Source organism: Pleurodeles waltl, chromosome 1_2 (genome assembly GCF_031143425.1).
Source record: "Pleurodeles waltl isolate 20211129_DDA chromosome 1_2, aPleWal1.hap1.20221129, whole genome shotgun sequence".
Classification (NCBI taxonomy): Eukaryota; Metazoa; Chordata; class Amphibia; order Caudata; family Salamandridae; genus Pleurodeles; species Pleurodeles waltl.
The window spans coordinates 110,785,968-110,811,345 of NC_090437.1; the positions used below are offsets into that span (position 1 = coordinate 110,785,968).

The following is a 25,378-nucleotide window of genomic DNA, read 5'->3' on the forward strand; positions in this document are numbered from 1 at the left end:
GCGTGGGGAGGCAAGGACTTACCTCCACCAAACTTGGACTGAAGAGTCACTGGACTGTGGGAGTCACTTGGACAGAGTTGCTGAGTTCAAGGGACCTCGCTCGTCGTGCTGAGAGGAGACCCAGAGGACCGGTGATGCAGTTCTTTGGTGCCTGCGGTTGCAGGGGGAAAATTCCATCAACCCACAGGAGATTTCTTTGGAGCTTCTAGTGCAGAGAGGAGGCAGACTACCCCCACAGCATGCACCACCAGGAAAACAGTCGAGAAGGCGGCAGGATCAGCATTACAGAGTTGCAGTAGTCGTCTTTGCTACTTTGTTGCAGTTTTGCAGGCTTCCAGCGCGGTCAGCAGTCGATTCCTTGGCAGAAGGTGAAGAGAGAGATGCAGAGGAACTCGGATGAGCTCTTGCATTCGTTATCTAAGGAATCCCCAAAGACAGAGACCCTAAATAGCCAGAAAAGAGGGCTTGGCTACCTAGGTGAGAGGATAGGCTAGCAACACCTGAAGGAGCCTATCAGAAGGAGTCTCTGACGTCACCTGGTGGCACTGGCCACTCAGAGCAGTCTAGTGTGCCAGCAGCACCTCTGTTTCCAAGATGGCAGAGGTCTGGAGCACACTGGAGGAGCTCTGGGCACCTCCCAGGGGAGGTGCAGGTCAGGGGAGTGGTCACTCCCCTTTCCTTTGTCCAGTTTCGCGCCAGAGCAGGGCTAAGGGGTCCCTGAACCGGTGTAGACTGGCTTATGCAGAAATGGGCACCATGTGTGCCCATGAAAGCATTTCCAGAGGCTGGGTGAGGCTACTCCTCCCCTGCCTTCACACCATTTTCCAAAGGGAGAGGGTGTAACACCCTCTCTCAGAGGAAGTCCTTTGTTCTGCCATCCTGGGCCAAGCCTGGCTGGACCCCAGGAGGGCAGAAACCTGTCTGAGGGGTTGGCAGCAGCTGCAGTGAAACCCCAGGAAAGGTTGTTTGGCAGTACCAGGGTCTGTGCTACAGACCACTGGGATCATGGGATTGTGCCAACTATGCCAGGACGGCATAGAGGGGGCAATTCCATGATCATAGACATGTTACATGGCCATATTCGGAGTTACCATTGTGAAGCTACATATAGGTAGTGACCTATATGTAGTGCACGCGTGTAATGGTGTCCCCGCACTCACAAAGTCCGGAAAATTGGCCCTGAACAATGTGGGGGCACCTTGGCTAGTGCCAGGGTGCCCTCACACTAAGTAACTTTGCACCTAACCTTTACCAGGTAAAGGTTAGACATATAGGTGACTTATAAGTTACTTAAGTGCAGTGTAAAATGGCTGTGAAATAACGTGGACGTTATTTCACTCAGGCTGCAGTGGCAGGCCTGTGTAAGAATTGTCAGAGCTCCCTATGGGTGGCAAAAGAAATGCTGCAGCCCATAGGGATCTCCTGGAACCCCAATACCCTGGGTACCTCAGTACCATATAATAGGGAATTATAAGGGTGTTCCAGTAAGCCAATGTGAATTGGTAAATTGGTCATTAGCCTGTTAGTGACAATTTGAAAGAAATGAGAGAGCATAACCACTGAGGTTCTGGTTAGCAGAGCCTCAGTGAGACAGTTAGTCATAACACAGGTAACACATTCAGGCACACTTATGAGCACTGGGGCCCTGGCTTGCAGGGTCCCAGTGACACATACAACTAAAACAACATATATACAGTGAAAAATGGGGGTAACATGCCAGGCAAGATGGTACTTTCCTACACCATAGTGACCCCAAAGCGAAGCACTTTCAACTGATAATGCTGGACACTTACCACGAATTGCAGGTAGCAACCCGAGCATGAAAACTGCATATGTGAAAGTATGTGTCCTTAAGAGCTAGAGTAACCATGAAGTTGGCTTGTTGCAGTAGAGGGATGGTATCTTGTAGTGTGACTAGGTAAAAATTTACTGACAGTATGTATTTGTTGAGGGGTGTGAGGTTAAGTATAGGTTGTAGGATCCTGTGTTTTTTGGGTATTAGAATGTATAGGGAGTGTACTCAACTGCTTAGCTGGTGTCGTTTCACAGGTTCCATTGCTTCCTTGAGGATAAGCACCGTACCTTTTCTTAAAGGAGGCACAAATTGTCTGCAGAGAGGGTGTGTTTGCAGGGTGTGATGCTTGGTAGGGATGCAGTGAGCTCTAGACAGTAACCATGTTGTATGATGGAGAGGAACTATTGGTTGGAGATGATTCCTTCTCACTGTGGGACAAATCCCTGTAATCTTCCCCTGATAGGTGAAGTGTCATGGGAAGGATATTTGGTAGTGGTGGTGGTGGGGGAAGAGGGGTGCCAGTACTTTGTGGAGACAGCTCCTTTAGCAGCACCTCCTTTGCCCCTCCCTCTAGTGTTGGTACTTCCGTTACCCTGTAGAGAGTAGCCCAGAGTTGTCTGCTGGTGTTGCTGGTAAGGAGCACCTCAGTCTATGTGGTCTTTCTTCTCCCTTGTAGAAGGGCCTGGAAAAAAGCCCCAGAGATACAGTGACTGGATAGCACCCATCGCCTTGGCCATGTCTGTATCTTTTTTAAGCTTCTCGAGCATCTGAGCCACCTGAAGAGGTGTTCCCCATCAAACGGCAGGTTCAAGAGATGCTGTTGCACTTCTAGACATTAATCCAAACATGGCTTACAATGAGGACACTCAAGTTGATCCTATTAGCTGCAGTATTAGCCGTGTCAAGAGTGCAGCGGATAGCAGAGCTGGAGATGATCTTGACCTCTGTGACTAGCACCTACCCAAACTGACTGTATTGGTCTGGGAGGTTTTGGAGAAGTTGGTACGTCACCAGTTCCCTGGGAATTTTCATTGTTCCACTCCGTGTGGACCACAAGGAAGTCCAGAGTGACATAGCCCCAAATGTAGGGAGGGTCATTAGGTGAGGGACTGTACTTCTCATCAACCCTGGGTGTGGCGACCCTAGCTTTGACTGTCTCTTTGAATGTGTCAGGCGCAGTCTTCAGCACCCATGTGAGCACTGGGACAAAATGCACTCTGTGCTGTGTCATAGACAGTGTTTCCACCAGAAGTCATCATCCTGGATGATGTGCATTTATTGTTTATTTATAACATTTCAGAGATCAACTTTCACCATGCAGGTATCCTGGAGCTGAGAGCTTCTATATAGATAGAGCAGCTGCTAGTGTAAGTACATGGTAATGTGAAAAAGATTACATGGGGGATACTAGGTACTAAAGGCTTTCATAAAGTGCAGTAATTGAATTGAAGATATAAGAGTGGCTGGCAGCTTATTCCATAGCTGGGCCGCCCTAATGGTAAAGGCTTGCCCACCACCTGTCTTGCCTTTCAGAATTTAGCTTCAAAGACTAGATTTGTTGAAGCCGAGCAGAAGTATTTCCCAGGGGCTTATCTCTTTGGTCTGTGTTACAGGGGCAGAGATCCCTTGCACTGGAGGGTCTTGAAGACAACAAACATAGATTTAAAGGCCATGCTCTATTTAAGAGTAAGCCTGTGAAGTTCCTTCATTCCATTTGATGCAGATCATCTTTGAGGTCTGTTGAGTGCAAGTTTGGCCGCTGATACTTGGTCTCTATATAATCTGTTAATTAGATAGTCCAGTGCTCCTAACAGTAGAGCATTGCAGTAGTCGAACCTGTTTAATATTATGCAGTGCACAATTTGTGATTTTGCTTTGGCTGGTAGCAGAGCTAGAAGTTTTCTTAGGCCGCAGAGAAGTGCAAAGTAGGTACCTGCAACTTCGTTGACATGGCTGTCCAAGGACAGTTCGTTATCAAATGTGACCTCAAGATTGCCAACTGTATCAGAATGCTGCAGCTCTGCACTGGTCGAAAGAGGCCAAAAATTAGAGGGCAGAGTCATGGAGCTTTTTCTAGCAGGACAGCAAAAAAACTCAGTTTTATCCCCATTACATTTAAAGGGGTTTGTGTTCAGACAATTTACGATGCCCATCAAGCAATTTTGGAAGGTGTCCACAACAACATTCTGGTTGATGTCGATGGACTGACTCAACTGCGTATTGTCAGCAAGTTCACCAACTCAATATTGTGGGCTTTAATAAGAGTATTTAGTAGTCTCATATAAATGGGAAAAACTATTGGGCTGGGTGCCAAGCCCTGTGGAACTCTGTATTGGATGATTTTTAAGTCAAAGGGGTAGGGGGCAAGGCAACCCCTGGCATCATTCTGAAAAGTGATAACGCATCCATTTCAGTATGGCACCATTAACTCCAATCGAAGCTAATCTTGCCAGGAGAATTTTTTGGTTGACCATGTCAAAGTCAGCAGACAGGTCGAGCCGTATCAGAACCGCCAACTAGCCTACTATCCACCTTCATCCATAACAAGGAGTAGGGCAGACTCCGTGCCTTGCGCTAGCCTGAAACCTAACTGTACCTCCTCTAGGAGTCAATGGTCTCTAGATAATGGGCCAGTTTTCTGCACTCTAGTGTTTTTACTGGGAAGGGTTGAAGTGATTTAGGCCTATAGTTGCGGAGAACCCAGGTGTCTCCAGTAGATTTTCTTTTAGAAGAGGGGTGACTATGGCCCTCTTTCAAATCCGTGGTACAGTGCCCAACACGAGAGACTGATTGCATAGCTACAGTGTATGGAAAATAATCCATCTGCTATCTGTGTCCAGACCCTGTGTGGTCGGGGATTACATGGCGAGCCTGACGAGTTGGACATGCAGGAGGCCGGCCTGGCTTATAGTGGGTACCTTGTGGTCCTTACACCTTGTGCCAGGTCCAGTTATCCCTTATTAGTAGATTAGAGGTGTTGTAGCAGCTTAGGCTGATAGAGGTAGCTATAGCAGAGCAGCTTAGGCTGAACTAGGAGACATGCAAAGCTCCTACTACACCACTTATATCACTTATCACTATATCATAAGAAAACACAATAATCAGAGTTACTAAAAAGAAAGGTACTTTATTTTAGTGACAATATGCCAAAAGTATCTCAGAGGATATACTCTCTTAGGAGGTAAGTAATATACACAAAATATATACACACAACCAAAAACAGGTAAGTAAACAGTTAGAAAAGTAGTGCAAACCCTGTAGAACACAATAGAATGCAATAGTGAAAAATAGGACTAGGGGCAACACAAACCATATACTCCAAAAGTGGAATGCGAACCACGAATGGACTCCAGGCCTAGTGTAGTGTGTAGAGGGCCGCTGGGAGTGTAAGAAAACACTAAGGGTGTCCAAGATACCCCACCCGAAGACCGTGAAAAGTAGGAGTAAAGTCACCCTACTACCCCAGAAAGACAGTAAAGTTGAGATAAGGGATTCTGCAAGGACAACAACTGACTGCAAAGCACTGAAGACGGATTCCTGGACCTGAGGACCTGTAAAGGAAGGGGACCAAGTCCAAGAGTCACGCAAGTGTCCGGCGGGGGGGGGGCAGGAGCCCACTAAATCCCAGATGAAGGTGCAAAAGGGCTGCCTCCGGGTGGAAGAAGCCAAAGATTCTGCAACAACGGAAGGTCCCAGGAACTTCTCCTTTGGTCAGAAGATGCAGAGTTGTTTCCACGCAGAAAGACCGCAAACAAGCCTTGCTAGCTGCAAGAGTCGCGGTTGAAGGTTTTGGGTGATGCCAGGGCCCAGGAAGGACCATGAGGTCACCCCTTGGAGGAGGAGACAGAGGAGGCGCTCAGCAACACAGAAGTAGGCAGCACCCGCAGAAACACCTCAACAGGCACTTAGAAGATCTGAGGAGGATGGTCGACTCAGAACAACAAAAGAGGGTCCCACAACGTTGGAGTCCAACTCAGCAAGTTGGGCAATGCAGGATGGAGTGCTGGGGACCTGGGCTAGGCTGTGCACAAAGGAAGTCATGCAAAAGTGCACAGGAGCCCAAGCAACTGCAGTTCACGCAGGACACAGAATTACTGTCTGGCGTGGGGAGGCAAGGACGCACCTCCACCAACTTTGGACAGATGGACCACTGGACTGTCGGGGTCACTTGGATCTAGCTCCTGTGTTCCAGGGACCACGCTTGTCAAGATGAGAGGGGACCCAGAGGACAGGTGAAGCAGAAGTTTGGTGCCTGCGTTAGCAGGGTTAAGATTCTGTTGATCCACTGGAGATTTCTTCTTGGCTTCCAGTGCAGGGTGAAGGCAGACAGCCCCTAGAGCATGCACCACCAGGAAACAGTCGAGAAAGCTGGTAGGATTAGGTGCTACAATGTCGCTGGTAGACTTCTTGCTACTTTGTTGCAGTTTTGCATGCGTCCTGGAGCAGTCAGCGGTTGATCCTTGGCAGAAGTCGAAAAGGGAGATGCAGAGGAACTCTGGTGAGCTCTTGCATTCGTTATCTGAAGGGAAACCGAGCGGAGGGACCCTAAATAGCCCTCAGAGGAGGATTGGCCACCTAACCAGGTAAGCACCTATCATGAGCGGTCTCTGACGTCACCTGCTGGCACTAGCCACTCAGAGGCCTCCATCGTGCCCTCATACCTCTACATTCAAGATGGCAGCGGTCTGGGACACACTGGAGGAGCTCTGGGAACCACCTCTGGGGTGGTGATGGACAGGGTAGTGATCACTCCCCTTTCCTTTGTCCAGTTTCATGCCAGAGCAGGGGCTGGGAGATCCCTGAACCGGTGTAGACTGGTTTATGCAAGGAGGGCACCATCGGTGCCCTTCAAAGCATTCCCAGAGGCCAGGAGATCCTACTCCTCTCAGGCCCTTAACACCTATTTCCAAAGGGAGAGGGTGTAACACCCTCTCTCAGAGGAAATCCTTTGTTCTACCTTCCTGGGACTGGGCTGCCCATACCCCAGGAGGATAGAAACCTGTCTGAGGGTTGGCAGCAGCAGTAGCTGCAGTGAAAACCCCAGAGAGCTAGTTTGGCAGTACCAGGGGTCCATGCTGGAGCCCTGGGGGTGCATGGGATTGGCACCCCAATACCAGATTTGGCATGGGGGGACAATTCCATGATCTTGGACATGTTACATGGCCATATTCGGAATTACCACTGTGAAGCTACATATAGGTATTCACCTATATGTAGTGCACACGTGTAATGGTGTCCCCGCACTCACAAAGTCCGGGGTAATTGCCCTGAACAATGTGGGGGAACCTTGGCTAGTGCCAGGGTGCCCTCACACTTAGTAACTTTGCACCTAACCTTCACCAAGTGAGGGTTAGAGATATAGGTGGCTTATAAGTTACTTAAGTGCAGTGTAAAAAGGCTGTGAAATACTGTGGACGTTATTTCACTCAGGCTGCAGTGGCAGTCCTGTGTAAGAATTGTCTGAGCTCCCTATGGGTGGCAAAAGAAATGCTGCAGCCCATAGGGATCTCCTGGAAGCCCAATACCCTGGGTACCTAGGTACCATATACTAGGGAATTATAAGGGTGTTCCAGTGTGCCAATCAGAATTGGTAAAATTAGTCACTAGCCTGCATTGACAATCTTAACAGCAGAGAGAGCATAAACACTGAGGTTCTGTTTAGCAGAGCCTCAGTGATACAGTTAGGCACCACACAGGGAACACATACAGGGCACACTTTATGGGCGCTAGGGTCCTCGCTAGCAGGATCTCAGTGACACACTGGCAAAAACAAACATACATACAGTAAAAATGGGGGTAACATGTCAGGCAAGATGGTACTTTCCTTCAGGACACAGCAATGGCTCCGAAGCAGTCCTCAGATATGGGTTTGGAGATTTCAAACCTACACAAGAGAATATCAGAGGAGTTTGATCTCACATGTGTTTCTGTGCTACATAACCCCATCACTTCAGTTTTGGAATAAGTTGGTATGACTTGCTGTATTCCCATCAAAATGTATATTGCCCAGATTAGAATCGATTGGCTGGGAAGAGCCCCCAATGTCCTCCAGAATCTTACTGATCTTCTCAAAAAAGTCAGCAAGACTGACACAGAGAGCTTTGCAAGGGTATTATTTCCTAATTAGATTAGATAATTACATAATCATGTAAAATTATGAAAACCTTCTTAGCGCTGTTAGGCATCAGTAATAGTACTGGCGTAGTAGTCAGCATTAGCTTTGCAGACCTCTCTCTTGTATTCATTTAGAGATTTTTTAACACATTTTCTGTCCTCTTTGTAGTGTCTTCCCCAGTCTGGGTACTGGCCAATGGCTACGCCACATATAGAGCTGTAAATCACACATCTTTATTCCTCTGGGAACACTTGTGAACCCCAACAAGGGGTTTTTGTTTAAATTATATTTGCAGATATTTGATTATCTACTTTATATTACAGTAGATTAAAACAGACACTTCCTCCGTTATTGGTTTTGAACATTTGAACCTAATTCTTATGTCTCTCAGTTGTTCACCTTCTCTTCCTGCACTTAGCATTTTGTAATGTTTTAGGGTAAGTGAGTGATCCACTACAGTGGATCCTTTGGTGTTGGTCAGGATATATTTTGAACCCAATTTTTAAGACTCCCAAGTGTTTGTTTTCTCTCTATGCACTTAGCACTTTGCATTGCCCCAGGGTAAATCAGTGATTTACTATGGTTCGTTAAAGTATCATAGATTTATTGTGTCTTGGCATTTTAACATCGGACTTTATTTTATCTGCTGTAGGCCCCGGCTGCAGATAGTGAATGCATGTTTTAACCATCTATAAGGAACAATGAGCTACAAGAAACAATGAAGCAAATTTAATGTTTATTGTATGAATACTGTTCTATATTTTTATCTTTGTCATTCTGCATGCTTTGATGGGTCTTGTAAACTGAATAAAGTTTATTTGATGATGAGGAAATTGCAAAAGTGTGTCCAACGCTACATAGCAGGCATATGCAGAGCACGTGTATCTATAGTCACACAATACGTATCTTTCATTATCTGACGCCGTTCAAAAAGCTTCTGATATTTGCTATAAATGTGTGTGCTTTCCTGTCCGATCAGCTTCTCCGCCATGGACAACTCTGCCTCATTTTTTGGTGATCACAGTTTTCTCATAACTAGTCTTTAGTCTCAACCGAGATACAGAGTACAGAAGTTTAGATGTTTGTTCAACATGGTACACTGGAGCAAAACTCTTGACGACGGATAGTTGTTCAACAACTCTGAATCTGATGAACTGGTAGGAAGTGGTTGAGGAAAGAAGATGCAGAGCTTAAAAACTTTCTGGGTACTTTTTGAGTACATGTTGTACATTTACTTTAAAATAAATGGCAATATGGTAATCCAGAATGCCTAGGCAAAACTGTCCTGGACCAAGAAGCAGTGGGGTTTCAGAGTTCTTGCAGTATTTGGAAAAGTCAGTTGTAGAGATGTACAAGTTACTTACATTTGGTTACGATATATCGGTTAGAGGCATATCCTAGTTGCAGATTCCTTACCTCAAAATTTTACCCCGAGTGTCAGACTGGATCCTGAGATTCTTTCTTTGAGCAATACCCTTGTGCGTCGTTAGGTGATTTCGGTCGACTCAGCGGACAATGGGGGCATCGTAGTCGCCGTGATGACGTCGGGAGTAGTACATAGACGCAGCCTCAGTGCAGTGACGTCAGTTTCTTTTCACGATGTTCCACGCCAAAGTGCAGAGCTGCGAAGAACACTGAAATTGGTGCGCCAGAGGTAAGGTCCTGAATGGGAAGGCCCTGTCCCTAGAAATCAGTTTGCAAGTGGAGAGGATGGGTAGGTCGGTAAGGAATCTGAAACCAGAATATGTCTCTACCAGATATATTGTCACCGAAGGTAAGTAACTTGTACATCTGATAGAGACTTCTAGTTGCAGATTCCTTACCTTAGAATAGATATTCAAGCAATGCCATCCTCGGAGGTGGGATGTGAACCAAGATCATACTAGAAAATCCTGCAGGACCAAACAACCAAAGTAGCCGCCCCTATGGACCGGACTGTCCAGGCAGTAATGTTTAGTAAACGTGTGCAAGGATGCCCACTTAGCTGCCTGGCAGATACCCAGGACAGGAACTCTTCATGTTAACGCAGAGGAAGAAGCAGTTGCTCTGGTGGAATGAGTGCGCAAGCCGTCAGGGGGCTGCTTCTATGCCAAAGCGTAACACATTTTGATGCAAAGTACCACCCATCGTGAGATGGTATGTTTTTGCACCACCTTCCCTTTCTTCGCACCCACATTTCCAACAAAGAGTCGATCGTCCACCCGGAAATCTTTAGTACGATTGAGATAGAACGCTAAAGCTCTTTTTGGATCCAGGCGGTGGAGTCTCTTCTCCTCATGAGAAGGATATGGAGGTGTGTAAAAAGTAGGCAAAGTGATGGACTGGCCTACATGAAAAGGTGTAACGACATTGGGAAGGAAGGAATCCCTAGTGCGTACCACCACTTTGTCAGGGTGCACAGACAAAAATGGGTGCTTAGAAGTTAGAGCCTGATTCTCACTAACTCTGCGAGCATAAGTGATGGCAACAAGAAAAACAGTTTTGAAAGTAAGGAGCCGTAAGGGACAATTGTGCATCGGCTCAAAAGGAGCACACATTAGGTAAGTAAGGACAAGATTGAGGTCCCACTGAGGCATGATAAACTGAGTGGAACGAAACAAATGGGTGAGGCCCTTAAGGAATCTACTAACAATAGGAGACTTAAAGATTGAAGGCTGATCAGGCAACCTAAGAAAGGCTGAGATAGCCGATAAATAGCCCTTAAGGGTGCCCAAAGCAGAGCCCTGCTGGGACAAAGAAAGAATGAATAAAAGAACCTCAGAAAGAGGAGCAGAGAGGAGATCAACAGATTTGTTGGTACACTATGCCACAAATATATGCCAACGACAGGCGTATACCATTTTGGTGAAAGGACACCTGGATGCCAAGATTACATCACAAACTTTGGGTGGAAGGTCAAAAGCCGTCAACTGCCTCTGCTCAATCTCCAAGCGGAAGGCAGAGATTGGACAGGTTCAGGTGGAGAACCGTTCCCTGTTGCTGCGACAGAAGATCCTCTCTAAGGGGAAGTCTGAGTGGAGGATCGGTTGCCATGCTCAATAGCTCTGGATACCATACTCTCTGTGCCCAGTCCAGAGCCACCAAGTTTACTTGAGCCCAGTCATTCTTGAGAACTCTGGACTGAAGTGGAATAGGCGGTAAGGTGTGAAGGAGGCCGGAGTTCCACTTGAGAAGAAAAGCATCTCAGAGCGAGTGCTGCCTTGGAAAATCCAATGCTCAAAACAGCTGACATTGCACATTCTCTGAGGAGGTGAACAGATCTAACCAAGGCTCTTCCCACTGTCGAAAGAGACCTTGCACCACCTCCAGATGGAGACGCCATTCGTGATCGGCTATGCATTGACGGCTGAATTAGTCTGCTCTGGTGTTCAGAAAGTCCGCAAGATGCTGAACCACCAGGGTGATGTCCTGATGTGCCCGCCATGTCCAGAGGCGCAGTGCCTCCTGACAAAGGGTCCAGGACCCTACTCCACCCTGTTTGTTGCAGTACCACATGGTTGTAGTGTTGTCTGTGAACACTTGCACTACTTTCCCTTTGAGAGAGTGAAGAAATGCTTTCAATGCAAGCCTAATCATGCAGAGCTCTAGAAGATTGATATGGAGCCCAGACTCCACCAGAGAACTCTGATCGCCATCTCTCCCATGTGGCCACCCCATCCAAAACGTGACGCGTCCGTCACTATGGATAGATCTGGTTGGGGAAGAGAGAAGATCTGCCGTTGACCCAATGCTGATTTGAAAGCCACCACTGCAGGTCTTTCGCAGTCCCCTCCGAGATCTGGACCATGTTGGAGAGATTTCCCTGATGCTGCGCTCACTGGAACTTCACGTCCCACTGCAGAGCCTGCATATGCCATCTGGCATGAGTCACAAGCAGGATGCAGGAGGCCATGAGGCCCAGCAGCCTTAGAGTCAGTCTCACCGAACCCAAGACAGAGGCTGAAAGTTCAGAATCAAGCCTGAATATCCTGGCCTTCGGGAGGAAAGGCCCAAAACTGTGTCCAGAACAGCTCTCGTGAAAGGGAGTGTCTGAGAGGGAGTCCGGTGTGACTTTGGCACGTTTATAGTGAACCCCAGGGTGTGCAGGACGTTTGCTCTAGTCTGAAGGTGCGAAACGACTTTCTGGGGCGAGTCCGCCTTCAACAGCCACTTGTCAAGGTAGGGAAAGACTGACACTCCCAACCTGTGCAGATGAGCTGCAACCACTGCCATCATATTCGTGAACACCCAAGGGATGCTGGTAAGGTCAAAGGGGAGCACGGTAAATTGAAAGTGCTCATAACCTACCACAAATCATAGGTAAAGTCTGTGGACAGGCAGGATGGGAATATGGAAATAAGCGTCCTGCAAGTCCAACGCTACCATCCAGTCTCCTGGGTCCAAGGCAGACAGGACCTGATCCAGGGGGAGCATTTTGAAATTCTCCTTCTTGAAGAAGAGACTGAGGGCCCGAAGGTATAGGATAGGACGTAAGCCCTTGTATTTTTTGGGCACCAGAATGTTGCGGGAATAACAACCACGACCTAGTTCTCACGCAGGGACCCTCACTATGGCTTCTTTGGCCAAGACAGCTGCGACTTCCTGCCGGAGAAGTGACAAATGATCCTCCGGTATACAGCTGAATGATGGAGGCATGGCTGGTGGGGCAGACTTGAAGGGGAGGGAGTAGCCCCTTTGAACAATCTGTAAAACCCACCTGTCCGTAGTGATGGATTGCCAGTGGGGCAGGTGATGGCGAACCCCGCTGCCAACTGGACCAGAGTGAGGGGACGGACTAGGAGGGTTTGGAGACTGCAGCAGGGGCAGGGGTGAACTGGACAGACCTCTGGTTCCCGGTCCCACGACGTGGTATTGCGCAATCCCCGCCAAGCAGCGGCTGAACAACATGGGTGGCGCGTAGGCTGGAAAAGGGATGCAACAGAGAGCCCTTTCCGTGGCCACAAAAGGGGTGTAAAAAAGGTGGACTGTTGAGGGCGAGGGCAGTGGAAAGGCCGAGGGACCGAGCCGTAGCCCAGGAGTCTTTGAACCTCTCCAGCGCCGAGTCCACCTTGTCTCCTAAGAGACTGGAGCCATCAAAGGACATGTCCGTAAGAGTCTGTTAGACATCCCCTGAGAAACCAGATGTACCATTGTCGCAACTGATCTACACAGAGAGTCCGTTGTGTCCAGCCCACATCGGTAAGTACACTTTGCTGCGTCCCTCCCATCAGTGACAGCTTGGGAGACGATAGCACGGGCCTCATCGGGTATCTGTGGCAGAACTTGCACGTCTTTATCCCACGGAGAGTGAGTATAACGGCCCAAAAGACATGCCGAGTTCACTGACCGGAGCACTAGACTGGAGGAAGAAAACATCTTCTTCCCAAATTGTTCCAGCCTTTTTATTCCCTACCCAGAGGTGCTGAAGAGAATGCGCCAGAGGATGAGGATGCCTGGATAACAAGGGTCTCAGGCATGGGGTGTTGGGACAGGAATTAATGGTCGTTCGTGGCGGGAAGATGCCGGCGTGCGATTGTCCTGTTCACAGGAGCCACAGTGTTGGGTCTGGACCAAGTACCCAAAAGGACATTGGTGACGGCATCATTGAATGGAAGAAGAGGCTCAGAGGTGGAAGCCCCTGGTTGAAGCACCTCCGTCAGGAGATTAGACCGGACCTGAACAGTAGACAATTCAAGGCTGAGGACCTAAGCCACCCTACTGATCACCATGGAATAAGTAGCTCCCTCCGCCGTAGCCACGGTAGGAAGAGACAGCATGCCAGCATCTGGAGATGTGTCCAGATGACTGTCCTCACCTAACTCCTGTGCCCAGTTCATGTTTGGGTCATCCTGGTATTCACAAGGGTTTAGGGACCCCTCCAATCCTTCCCCAAATTCGAACCAAGAAGAATAAGGGTCAGAATCCAACCTGGGGTGAATAGGCCCCATCAAAGAAGGGGGTGGGAATGGCTGACGCCATTCCGACTCTGAGTCGCCAGGGATCAGGATCGAGTCGACATCGATAGTGGGCACCACAGACGATGGGAGCATTGACATTTGAACCGGCGCCAGGAAAGGTCTCGGAGGTATGAACGGCGTCGGTGCAGATCAGAGAGCAGATCCAGAGGGGACTTCGGTGGCTGGAGCCGTCAGCGCAGAACCCGAAGGCCCTCCAACCAAACCATTTAGGCCCGAAGACACCGTAGGGGGGAGGTCGGACTGCCCAAAAATGGCGTGCATGGCCTCATAGAATTCCTTTTATTGTGCAGGCGTCGCCCGGGCTCCTGGAAACTCAGCAAGGTGCAGAGCGGACTCAAAAGCAGGCTCCAAGGACGGAGGCCTTGAGCATCGGCGCTCCTCTTGCGACGGGGTGAAGTCGAAGGACGACGGGATTTCTTTGACTTCTTCTTCTTACCTTGACCCAACGACTGCGAGGAAAATGAGTGGTGGTGGCTCCGGTCTTGAGACTTTCCCCTCGGGCGAGACCGGGACATATGTGGAGTCGAGCACCGGGCCGCCACGAGGCTTGAGTGGCCGCTCCCTCAGGGCCTTCGGGTGCATGGTCCGGCACTCGGAGCACGACTTTGGGTCGTGGTCGCGCTCCAGGTACCACAAACATACCCGATGCGGATCAGTCATTGACATCATGCAGTGACAGTCCTTGCAAGGTTTGAAGCCAGTCTTCGGGGTCATTCTCGACGCTCCAAATACTTCACCAAAAACTCAACAAAAGAGTCAAAGTCAGTCAAAATTGACCTAGGGTAGCTCTCTCCGGATCAGCGCGTGGTGAGGAAAGAAAAGAAGGGACGTCACTGCACTGAGGCAGCGTCTATGTACTACTCCTGACACCATCACAGCGACTACGATGCCAACAACACCAGTGGAGTCGACCGGCACCACCTAACGATGCGCAAGGGTATTTCTCGAAGAAAATAAATCTCCGGATCCAGTCTGACGCCTGGGGGGAAATTCTAAGGTAAGGAATCTGCAACTAGAAGTCCCTATCAGATAAAGGCATTAGATATGCATTGATTAAAAAGAAAATGTTCATGGCATGGTAAATAAGTGCCATACAGACTCACTCACATCTACGATAGGTGTATTAACAGGCCAAAGCACAATTATTCTTTCAATGCTCTCTCCATTATTCTTTACATGTCATGCATCGGAGGCTTTCTTTTTGGAAATTACATCTTGCTTTTAAAGGGACAAAGTGTAAGAGAGCAATGAAACAACACCTAAACAGCCTAGTTTACAAAGCCCTTTTTCAGTTGCAGTCTTGGGAGTTGCAAAATTAAGTGGTCAAGACTGCAAAAGGGCTTTCGAAAACGTACCAAATGTCTTTCAGATCCTCTCCAAAACGGTGAAGGGATTTTGTAAGTCGTTTCAAATCGGAAATCGTAATTGGGTGTGAAGTGGTATCTCCTGCAATTTGTGATTTGCAAAGAGATGTATCAATTACGGTTGCAAACCATTAAAAAGTTACTAACACCTTAATGAAGGTGGCATTTCATTCGAAAGGAGAAACTGTCCCTCAGAGCCAGCTTATCTTAAGGGAACCGTGGCAGGCAGCTTCAGGGGGGAGTAGACAGTGGTCCAGGGCATCACTGCATCCTCCCCTCATTGTCTTTACAAATTTTTCCTTTGAGAATCTGAAAACAGCAATGGTCTGCTTAGGTTGAAACATTTGTATGAGGTGAGCACTTCCGGTCACCCCCATGAAGTGTTTTATTGCACGTAAGATTTATGCCCAAGACAGTGCAAAAGTAATGTACGCTCCAATAAAACCACAAGAGAGCAAAATTCATTGAGCATAGACATGTTTAACTTATGATAAGTTAAATCTACTGCAAAACATAGGGAAAACGTATACTTAACAAAGTTTGCCTTTAATTAAACGAATCGTACCTAACTTTGTTGAATGGATTAACTATACCTGCTTATGCACAGCTGTAGCCCTAAGCTACAAAAATGTGCAAGGGTGGACTCTGGACAAATCTCCAGAGCCTCTAAATAATTTGTTGCACGGTGTGAAGTGTCAGGACACTACACTTTTTCACCGAAGACCTAATAGGTACCTAGGCATAAAAGGACATTTGAGGCAATCTTAGGTGTGCCATTGAGAGTAATGACTATTGGGCATAATGCTGGTGTGACAAGAATCAAACGTCCACCTTCTGTAACACAAGTAATATCTGAATTAATGTATATGGATTGAACTGAAGGCTGTATCATCATTGTTTCATCCACCAACAATGCAAAATACTGGTTTTGATATACAGTCTATTTGAATAAGTGTGCATAGTTTATTTAAACTAGAGCCTATTAACCTGCAACAGTGGCCTACAATCTTTGAATGCTGAAATACTGTCATTAGAAATAGTTGGGTTAACTCATTTGTTGTTACGACCAAATGAACGTACATGCCTCTAAAAATAGCTCTCCAAACAGCACCATATTTAATAGGTGGGAAACTGAAACTGTTAACCTAGATACATTAATTAGCACATTTTGTAGTTCACAGCATTTATTTCACATCACTGAAGGCTAGGTAGAACCTTCACACGTCTCTGTAATGCTGCAACGTGCACGGTATCAGCATACAGCCTTCACTGCTAGCCTATGGGTAGGACTGCATTCGCAACTTACTTCTTTCTGTCCTTGATCTTGACATTTTCAGGACTGTTTTTTCTGTTAAGATCTGCCCCGTCCTTTTGCCACTTAAATTGAAGAAGGGAATTTTCAGAAATAGCTTCACACTTCAGCACCACCTTCGCCCCCTCGGGTTTCGTTGCATCTTTCATTGTCTTCAGCTTCGGAGGTTCAGCTGAAAGAAGACACGTTCGTATGATTATGCATTCTTTTCAGTGAATGCTCCCATCACAAACACATAAGCAACCTTTTTCTTGTTTGACTCTAGACTAACAAAAAAGTGCCAAGTGAGAGTATTTTACACTCAGATGCATGAAACGAAGATGCACTTGTGAAACCAAACCAAGCCCTCAGATGCTTAACAAACTTAATTCACCAGGTATCAAGTGTTCAGCCTTACATGAATTCACCTCTGCACTCCACAAGCCAAGCCTTCGGATCTAAAGTACCACCATACTAAGCCATCAACATCCAATTACTAAGTTAGCATTTCAAAATGCCAAGGATCAGTACGTAAATTAAACTGACATGACTAATTGATGCTTTCTGATATGAAATACCCCAATATTCTAAGTATTTACGGAAACGTCTAAATGAAAACATAAGTTAGAAAACAATGGAAAATGTCGAGGAGACATTTAGTAGAAATCAAAAATAATTTCACCACAGAATAAAAGCACCGCCAGAAATTGCTTTTATGACATTAAGGAGTCTCATCACTGAATGGGCCGAAGATGCAATGTAGCCTTGCACCATTCCCTATTCCAAGAATAGTGGACCTTGGAAGGCTGTCCCATAAGAGGTCCAGGGTGTAAAGGGCATGGCAAGTGCCAAGAGGAAAACTAAGGGGATGGAAGAACACTTCACAAGGTTTGACAGGAGTATTGAGCAACGAGCATATGCCTCTTTTAAAATGAAGCTGGGCAGAGAAGATTGTTAGTTTAGCAAGCATTTACAAAGCCAAACAGTCCGGCTTTAATGTGCTAATGCAGGTAAAACAGACATGCAAAAACACTGTTTAACACTTATTCAAACCACACCTACTGGCTTTGCTAGGGCTGGGGAAACGTATCAAAATGGCTTGCATTCTGTACAAAACGCATATAGGAGATAGAGAACTGGATGTGACAATCAGTGTGATAAATCAATGTATCTTTTAGATCTTTTCAGAAGTAAAACAGTACCTCATGCAGTACTTTCTAGAAGGCGGAACGACACATCAAATATCCAAAAGTATGATGCTAGAGAGATATACTCCTCTCTGTGGAACCAAAGCACACTGCATATTTTAAAGAACGTGAAACACTTTTTCATGCCAGACGTAAAAACGATCTGGGGGAATCTGGAAAGGTGGCTAACGGCCCAATGTAGGAGAGAACAGAAAGGCATTCTCAACATTTGCAGTGGTCACAAAAGGTATCGAATCAATTAGTGAGGTGTGTAATTATTACTTTATGACAGATTGTTAGTGAAGCCATCAGATCATGCAAAGTTTGGTTCAACAGATCTTGGCATGATCACTGAGATCAGTGAGATGTGAACATTGTAGGAGGCTGGCCTGGCTTGTAGTGGGTACCAGAGGTACTTACACCTTGTGCCAGCTCCAGTTATCCATTATTAGTGTAGAAGAGGTGTTTCTAGCAGCTTAGGCTGATAGAAGGTAGCTATTACAAAGCAGCTTAGGCTGAACTAGGAGACATGTAAAGCTCCTACTATACCACTAGTGTCATATGCACAATATCATAATAAAACACAATACAGAGTTACTAAAAATAAAGGTACTTTTATGAAAATATGCCAAAAGTACCCTCAGTATGAGGATAAGTTATATACACAAGATATGTATACACAAACCAAAATTAGGTAAGTAATAGCAAGAAAAGTAATGCAAACAGTGTAGAATTACAATAGATTGCAATTGGAGCACATAGGTATAGGGGCAACACAAACCATATACTCCAAAAGTGGAATGCGACCCACGAAGGGACCCCAAACCTATGTGAGCTTGTAGAGGGTCACTGGGACTGTAAGAAAACAGTGAGGGTTAGAAAAATAGCCCACCCCAAGATCCTGAAAGGTAGGTGTAAAGTGCATCTACAACCCCCAGAGAGCACAGAAGTCGTGACGGGGGATTTTGCAGGAAGAACAAACACCAGCAATGTAACAACAGTGGATTTCCGGACCTGAGTACCTGTTAGACAAGGGGACCAAGTCCAATAGCTGCGACAGTGTCGAGAGTGGACAGGAGCCCAGGAAATGCCAGCTGAGGGTGCAAGGAAGCTGCCACCGGTTGGAGGAAGCTTGGAGTTCTGCAAGAAAGAAGAGGACTAGGAACTTCTCCTTTGGAGGATGGATGTCCCACGTCGCGATGAAGCTTGCAGAGGTGTTCCCACGCAGAAAGACCGCAAACAAGTCTGGATAGCTGCAAGGGTCGCGGTAGAGGTTTTTGGGTGCTGCTGTGGCCCAGGAGGGACCAGGATGTCGCCACTTGGAGGAGGAGACAGAGGGGGTGCCCAGCAAGTTACGGAGCCCTCACAGAAGCAGGCAGCACCCGCAAATGTACCTGAACAGGCACTTTGAAGGAAAGTGAACTGGAGTCCACGCGAAGTCACAAAAGGGAGTCCTACGACGCTGGAGGACAACTCAGAAGGTTGTGCACTGCAGGAAGGAGTGCCGGGGAACCAGGCTTGGCTGCGCACAAAGGAAATCCTGGAAGAGTACACAGGAGCCGGAGCAGCTGCAAATCATGCAGTACCCAGCAATGCAGTCTGGCGTGGGGAGGCAAGGATTTACCTCCACCAAACTTGGACTGAAGAGTCACTGGACTGTGGGAGTCACTTGGACAGAGTTGCTGAGTTCCAGGGACCACGCTCGTCAGGATGAGAGGGGACCCAGAGGACCAGTGATGCAGTCTTTTGGTGCCTGCGTTAGCAAGGGGAAGATTCCGTCGACCCACAGGAGATTTCTTCAGAGCTCCTGGTGCAGGGTGAAGGAAGGCTACCCCCATAGCATGCACCACCTGGAAACAGTTGAGAAAGCGGCAGGATGAGGCACTACAAGGTTGCTAGTAGTCTCCTTGCTACTTTCTTGCGGTTTTGCAGGCGTCCTGAGCAGTCAGCAGTCGATCCTTTGGTAGAAGGTGAAGAGGGAGATGCAGAGGAACTCTGGTGAGCTCTTGCATTCGTTATCTAAAGAATTCCCCAAGGCAGAGACCCTAAATAGCCAGAAAAGGAGGTTTGGCTACCAAGACAGGTAAGAGCCTATCAGAAGGAGTCTCTCACGTCACCTACTGGCACTGGCCACTCAGAGCAGTCCAGTGTGCCCCCAGCACCTCTAAATCCAAGATGGCAGAGGTCTGGGACACACTGGAGGAGCTCTGGGCACCTCCCCTGGGAGGTGCAGGTCAGGGGAGTAGTCACTCCCCTTTCCTTTGTCCAGTTTCGCGCCAGAGCAGGGCTGGGGGAATCCCTGAACCGGTGTAGACTGGCCTATGCAGAGATGGGCACCATCTGTGCCCATCAAAGCATTTCCAGAGGCTGGGGGAGGCTACTCCTCCCCAGCCTTCACACCTATTTCCAAAGGGAGAGGGTGTAACACCCTCTCTCAGAGGAAATCCTTTGTCCTGCCTACCTGGTCCAGGGCTGCCTGGACCCCAGGAGGGCAGAAACCTGTCTGAGGGGTTGGCAGCAGCTGCAGTGGAGACCTCGGAAAGGCAGTTTGGCAGTACCTGGGTACTGTGCTAGAGACCCTGGGGATCATGGAATTGTCCCCCAATGCCAGAATGGCATTGGGGTGACAATTCCATGATCTTAGACATGTTACATGGCCATGTTCGGAGTTACCATTGTGACGCTATACATAGGTAGTGACCTATGCATAGTGCACCCGTGTAATGGTGTCCCCGCACTCACAAAGTCCGGGGAATTTGCACTGAACGATGTGGGGGCACCTTGGCTAGTGCCAGGGTGCCCACACACTAAGTAACTTTGCACCCAACCTTAACCAGGTGAGGGTTAGACATATAGGTGACTTATAAGTTACTTAAGTGAAGTGGTAAATGGCTGTGAAATAACGTGGACGTTATTTCACTCAGGCTGCACTGGCAGGCCTGTGTAAGAATTGTCAGAGCTCCCTATGGGTGGCAAAAGAAATGCTGCAGCCCATAGGGATCTCCTGGAACCCCAATACCATGGGTATGTCAGTACCATATGCTAGGGAATTATATGGGTGTACCAGTATGCCAATGTGAATTGGTAAATTTAGTCACTAGCCTGTTAGTGACAAATTTGGAAAGCAGAGAGAGCATAACCACTGAGGTTCTGGTTAGCAGAGCCTCAGTGAGACAGTTAGGCATCACATAGGGAACACATACAGGGCACATACCTATGAGCACTGGGGCCCTGCCTGGCAGGGTCCCAGTGACACATAGACTAAAACAACATATATGCAGTGAAATATGGGGGTAACATGCCAGGCAAGATGGTACTTTCCTACAAACATCAGTCTGATATGTTTTGTTGCCTTATGTGTGACAGTTCAACGCAAAGAAAGGCATCAGTAATGCTAGAGAAAGTGTTCCAGAAGAATGTGTCAAGCAAAAGGGGAAGACATTTTGAAGCTTGCTAAAGAGGATGCAGCATTGAAGGCCAAGTGTAATGGTGAATGATTATCCATGTCTGTTTCATAACTATTTAGTTGAGAAAACTGTAGTGCACCCATTGGGGGTGGCAAAAAAGACCCTGGCAAGAAAGACCCTGATCATTTAGTAGTTGAAACTAATCTGGAGTCCCCATATTTCAAAGCCACTCTTAAATCTCAGTATCAAGATGTCAATTTGAGGAGGGTGACCTCTACAAAGGAAGAGCAATTCAGTCAGGGGATGGCAATCTGTGTAGGGGAAGTAAAATATTTGTAAGATCCACAGGGAGGGAAAGATCTATAGGGAGAGGGTCAGATGTATGGGAGAAGTCAAGCTCTCTTTTGGAGGACAATTTCTATGATAGAGGGCATATACTGTACTGCACGGACAAGGTTGAGTTATCTCAATAGAAGAGGAACCATCTTGTAAGAGGAGGGCTTTATGAGCAGGGAGAGGACCAGATTAATAAAGAGCGACTAAAATAGTGGGAATGAGTGTATATTAAGGAGAGGACCATATTAGTAGGGTGAGCTCTATTAGGAGTGGAAGCACCCTATCAGTAGAGGAATCATTTCAGTAAGGGAACGACCATTTCAGTATGGGGAAAGCTATGCCGCTAGTCATATTTTTCAGTAAGAAAAAGACAATGTAATGAAGGGTTATAGATTTGTCTACCACCAGCAATGTAACTGGCCAACCATAAGAATGTAACCACTAACCTGAAAAAATAGACCCGGGTTTTTATTCATGTCACTAGTGTTTGGGACAAATAAAAAGATGACCCAAAATTTCAGTGATGGATCTATAAAAATGTAATTTTCCAGTATACAGAAAATTGATACGGAGGTAAGAGGAAGTTAAATATCCAGAATACAGATTTCCCGTGTGATGGTTGCATCCGGACACTTCAGTGCGGTGGGCTATATTTTGGGATCAGAAAACAGACTTTTTCATGATGTGACTGTGTCATCCTTCTTTTACTAGGAATTCATTTTTGGAAAAAATAATCTATTTTCCACTATCATTTCAAGTATATTTTGCAGTTGATAATTTCAACCACAAATATTGTCATATACTTTTATTATTTTGAGTATCTCAGTACACCATACACCTCACACACTTTGACGTATTTAGTGATCCGTAGCTCCTGACAAAGACCATAGACCCAGTTTGGGCTCCTTGAATATGATCAAAACACATTGGCCAGCAGATGCAGAGACTTATAATTTGCCCGATTGTCAAATTCTTTCTTGCTTTTAACGTTACTGGGAGCAACTCTAGTAAATACCAAGTTGACTGACCCTCACCAGGAAATCTTATTTAACTCTCAGGTGTGGATAGATCTCAACCTCCATTAATCACAAGTCTACTCTTTAGTTAGGGAAGAAAAAAGCCTTCCTAAGAGCTCCGAAAAGCAGAGCCCAGTTATGACACCTGGTCAGAATGAGGAGGGAACCAGATGATGAACCATGCCACCGCGATCTGTGTCTTAAAAAATACCTAATTCTGAGTTAATCATGAAACATTTAATACAGGTTTTACTTACTTTTTGTTTTTGGATTCACATGAAATTTAGGCAGTTAAAGCTTTGCACATGGGGCCAGTGACATTGGTCAAAAATGTGGTAAGGCTTTACAACAATTCTCCAGGGATTTTATACAATGTCCCACAAATCAGATGTTAGTTTTTAAGTTTCCCAATGCCAGACTTCCCACCTTTTCAGAGGGCCACGGGGCAAGCAGGAGTTACTGTGCCCAATTGTGATAGCTGAGGCCTTTTACTCTTGATGTCCCGAGGCCCGACCAACCTCGGGCTCTGTGCTATTGGGCAAAGTATTCCTTCAGCACTTGACACTCAGTGGCTGCACAAGACAAGCAGTCCAAGCCTTCTTGGGAAAGAGGTATATGCACAGAGTACACAAGCTCACAACTCAACTTACTGTTAGCAACCTCAATAAACGTATGTCCAGCCAAATACTCACTTTTATAAAAAAAAAAAAGTAGCACTAGGTGTGATGCTGTACTCATGGTCTGAGTATTCGGGTGCATGCTGGTTCTCTGACCCCATGTTGCTCCTCTGCCTTTGACTTGGACTGGAAGCTGACCTTGGGACTGAGGTACAGGAGCTGATCTTTGGATTGGGTGGGCTCAAACTCTTCCTCAATATCTTGTTCCCTGAAGTTTACAGAGGGGTGTTGTCTCCTTCCTGGCTCTGCATTCTCCAGTGAGCTAGCCTAAATTCACAGTGGTATCGCAAAAGGTGAGGCAGGCCTGAACGCACTCTCACCACATTTGGGGGAGAGGCGAGGATTACAGACCTGGTGGTTGTCAGTCTAAGGGCACTTGGAGTGACACTAGGGTCAGTATTGAAAGAGCATCCTTTCCATCACTGTCTCCTCATTTCTGTCTTGGAAACCCCAAAGATGAGAGTGCAATGCCCCAGAGGGCAAGACACAGCTGGAAGCCTTTAAGACAGTCCTAGTTGTCGAAGTCTGGTAAACATGAGGACCAGGAGAAACCACTTAGGTCAAAAGGATTTTCCTTGCAATTGGGAGAGGACAGACTTAAGAAGCCCGACATAGAGTGCTAAGGGGCATCAACCTAGTGCTTAAACAGTAAATGTTTGAACCCAACGGCGGATGAAAAAAAAAGGGTTTCAATCGTAGGAGTAAAGTAGTCAGTATACCTTGTGATTTGAAAGTCTTCTTCAAAGGAAAAAAAGCGGCAAACATTTGTGTCCAATACTAGATGGTAGGAGAATGCAGAGCATGCGTATCTGCAGCCACACATGACCCGAACCTTTAATTATCGAACGTGGATCTAGAAACTCACGATAATTTCTATAAATGTGTGTTCTTCCTTGTCCGGGCAACTTCTCTCCTTTTTGACTGCCAGGAAGACCTCTGCCCGATTTTTTTCTGATCACAGCTTTTTTTTATAACTAGTTTGTAGTCTCAACCGAAATGCGAAGTACAGCTATTTTTTCAACATGTGTCACTGGAGGGAAACACTAGAGGACAGGTACTTGGACAGCAACTCTGAATCTGATGAACTGATTGGAAGGGTTTGAGGAATGAGGATGCAGAGCTTCTAACTTTCAGGCCACTTTCTGGGTATATCTTGTACATTTTCTTCAAAATACATGGCAATATGGTGACCAAGAGTGCCTATGTAGACCTATCCTAGACTAAGCAGTATGGGGTTTCAGAATTCTTGCAATATTTGGAAGAGTTATTTGCGGAGATAATGCATCCTATATGCATTGATTAGAAGAACTATTCACAGCATTGTAAACAAGTGTTATACAGACTCACATCTAAGGTAGGTGTATTTAGTGGTTGAATCACAATTATTCTTTCTAAGCTCTTTCCATTCTTCTTTATGCATCAGTGTCTGTCTTGTTGGAAATTCTACTTGATTTCAAAGTAACAGTGTTAAAGAGCAATGAAACAACACAAAAGAGCGTGGTTTACAAAGCCCTTTTTTGGTCATGGTCCTGCGATTTGCAAAATTAAGTGGTTGTGTCAGCACAAGGGCTTTTTACAATGTACCAAATCCCTTTCAAAGCCTCTCCAAGTCTCTAAAAGAAGTTTGTAACCCATTAAAGAGTTAATGACACCTGAGTGGTGGTAGTATCTCTTACGGAAAGGGGAAGCTGACCCTCCCAGCTAGCTTTCCTTATGGGTATCGTCACAGGTGACTTAAGGGGAGTAGACAGTGGTCCAGGGCGCCACTGTCTGCTCCCTTCATCATCTTCACTACATTCAGCAACCAAAATAAATGGATGCCCAGCCAGTCAGTCAAACACTTGTATTTGGCTGACAGCCATGAAAAAATAAAAACATCAGTAAAACACTAGTACATACATACAAATAGATAATATAAAATCACAAGAACTAATGCATTTATAAGTCAAAATTCTTAAAACAATTAGATGGCAAAAAGAAGTGTACCCAAGTTAAAATGATAAAGGCAGAGTTCTGGTTTAATCGAGGCTGTAAACATTAGTTGCAACAAAGGGCATAGCCCTAAATCTGAGGAAAAAATCTGAAAATTCAGGTTTCTCAGGAGTTACTAACATTCTTGTTTCTTTTGATACTAAGAGATTGTCGGGTGTATCATATTACACCGGAACAACAGTACTCCGAATCTAGAAGGTGAAGGCATTGCAAATATACAATGTATGATCTAGATCCCTGA

At 46.4% G+C, this 25,378-nt stretch overlaps 1 protein-coding gene across 1 annotated transcript in view; it reads right to left on the reverse strand.

Annotated features, from left to right (window-relative positions):
* The window catches only part of NRG1 (neuregulin 1), a 1,391,739-nt gene that overhangs the window by 467,087 nt on the left and 899,274 nt on the right, over positions 1 to 25,378 (reverse strand). The window contains exon 2 of the mRNA XM_069236759.1: positions 16,538 to 16,715. Within this exon, the coding sequence (XP_069092860.1) occupies positions 16,538 to 16,692 (155 nt within the window). The 5' untranslated portion in view covers positions 16,693 to 16,715. The remainder of the gene's footprint in view (positions 1 to 16,537; positions 16,716 to 25,378) is intronic.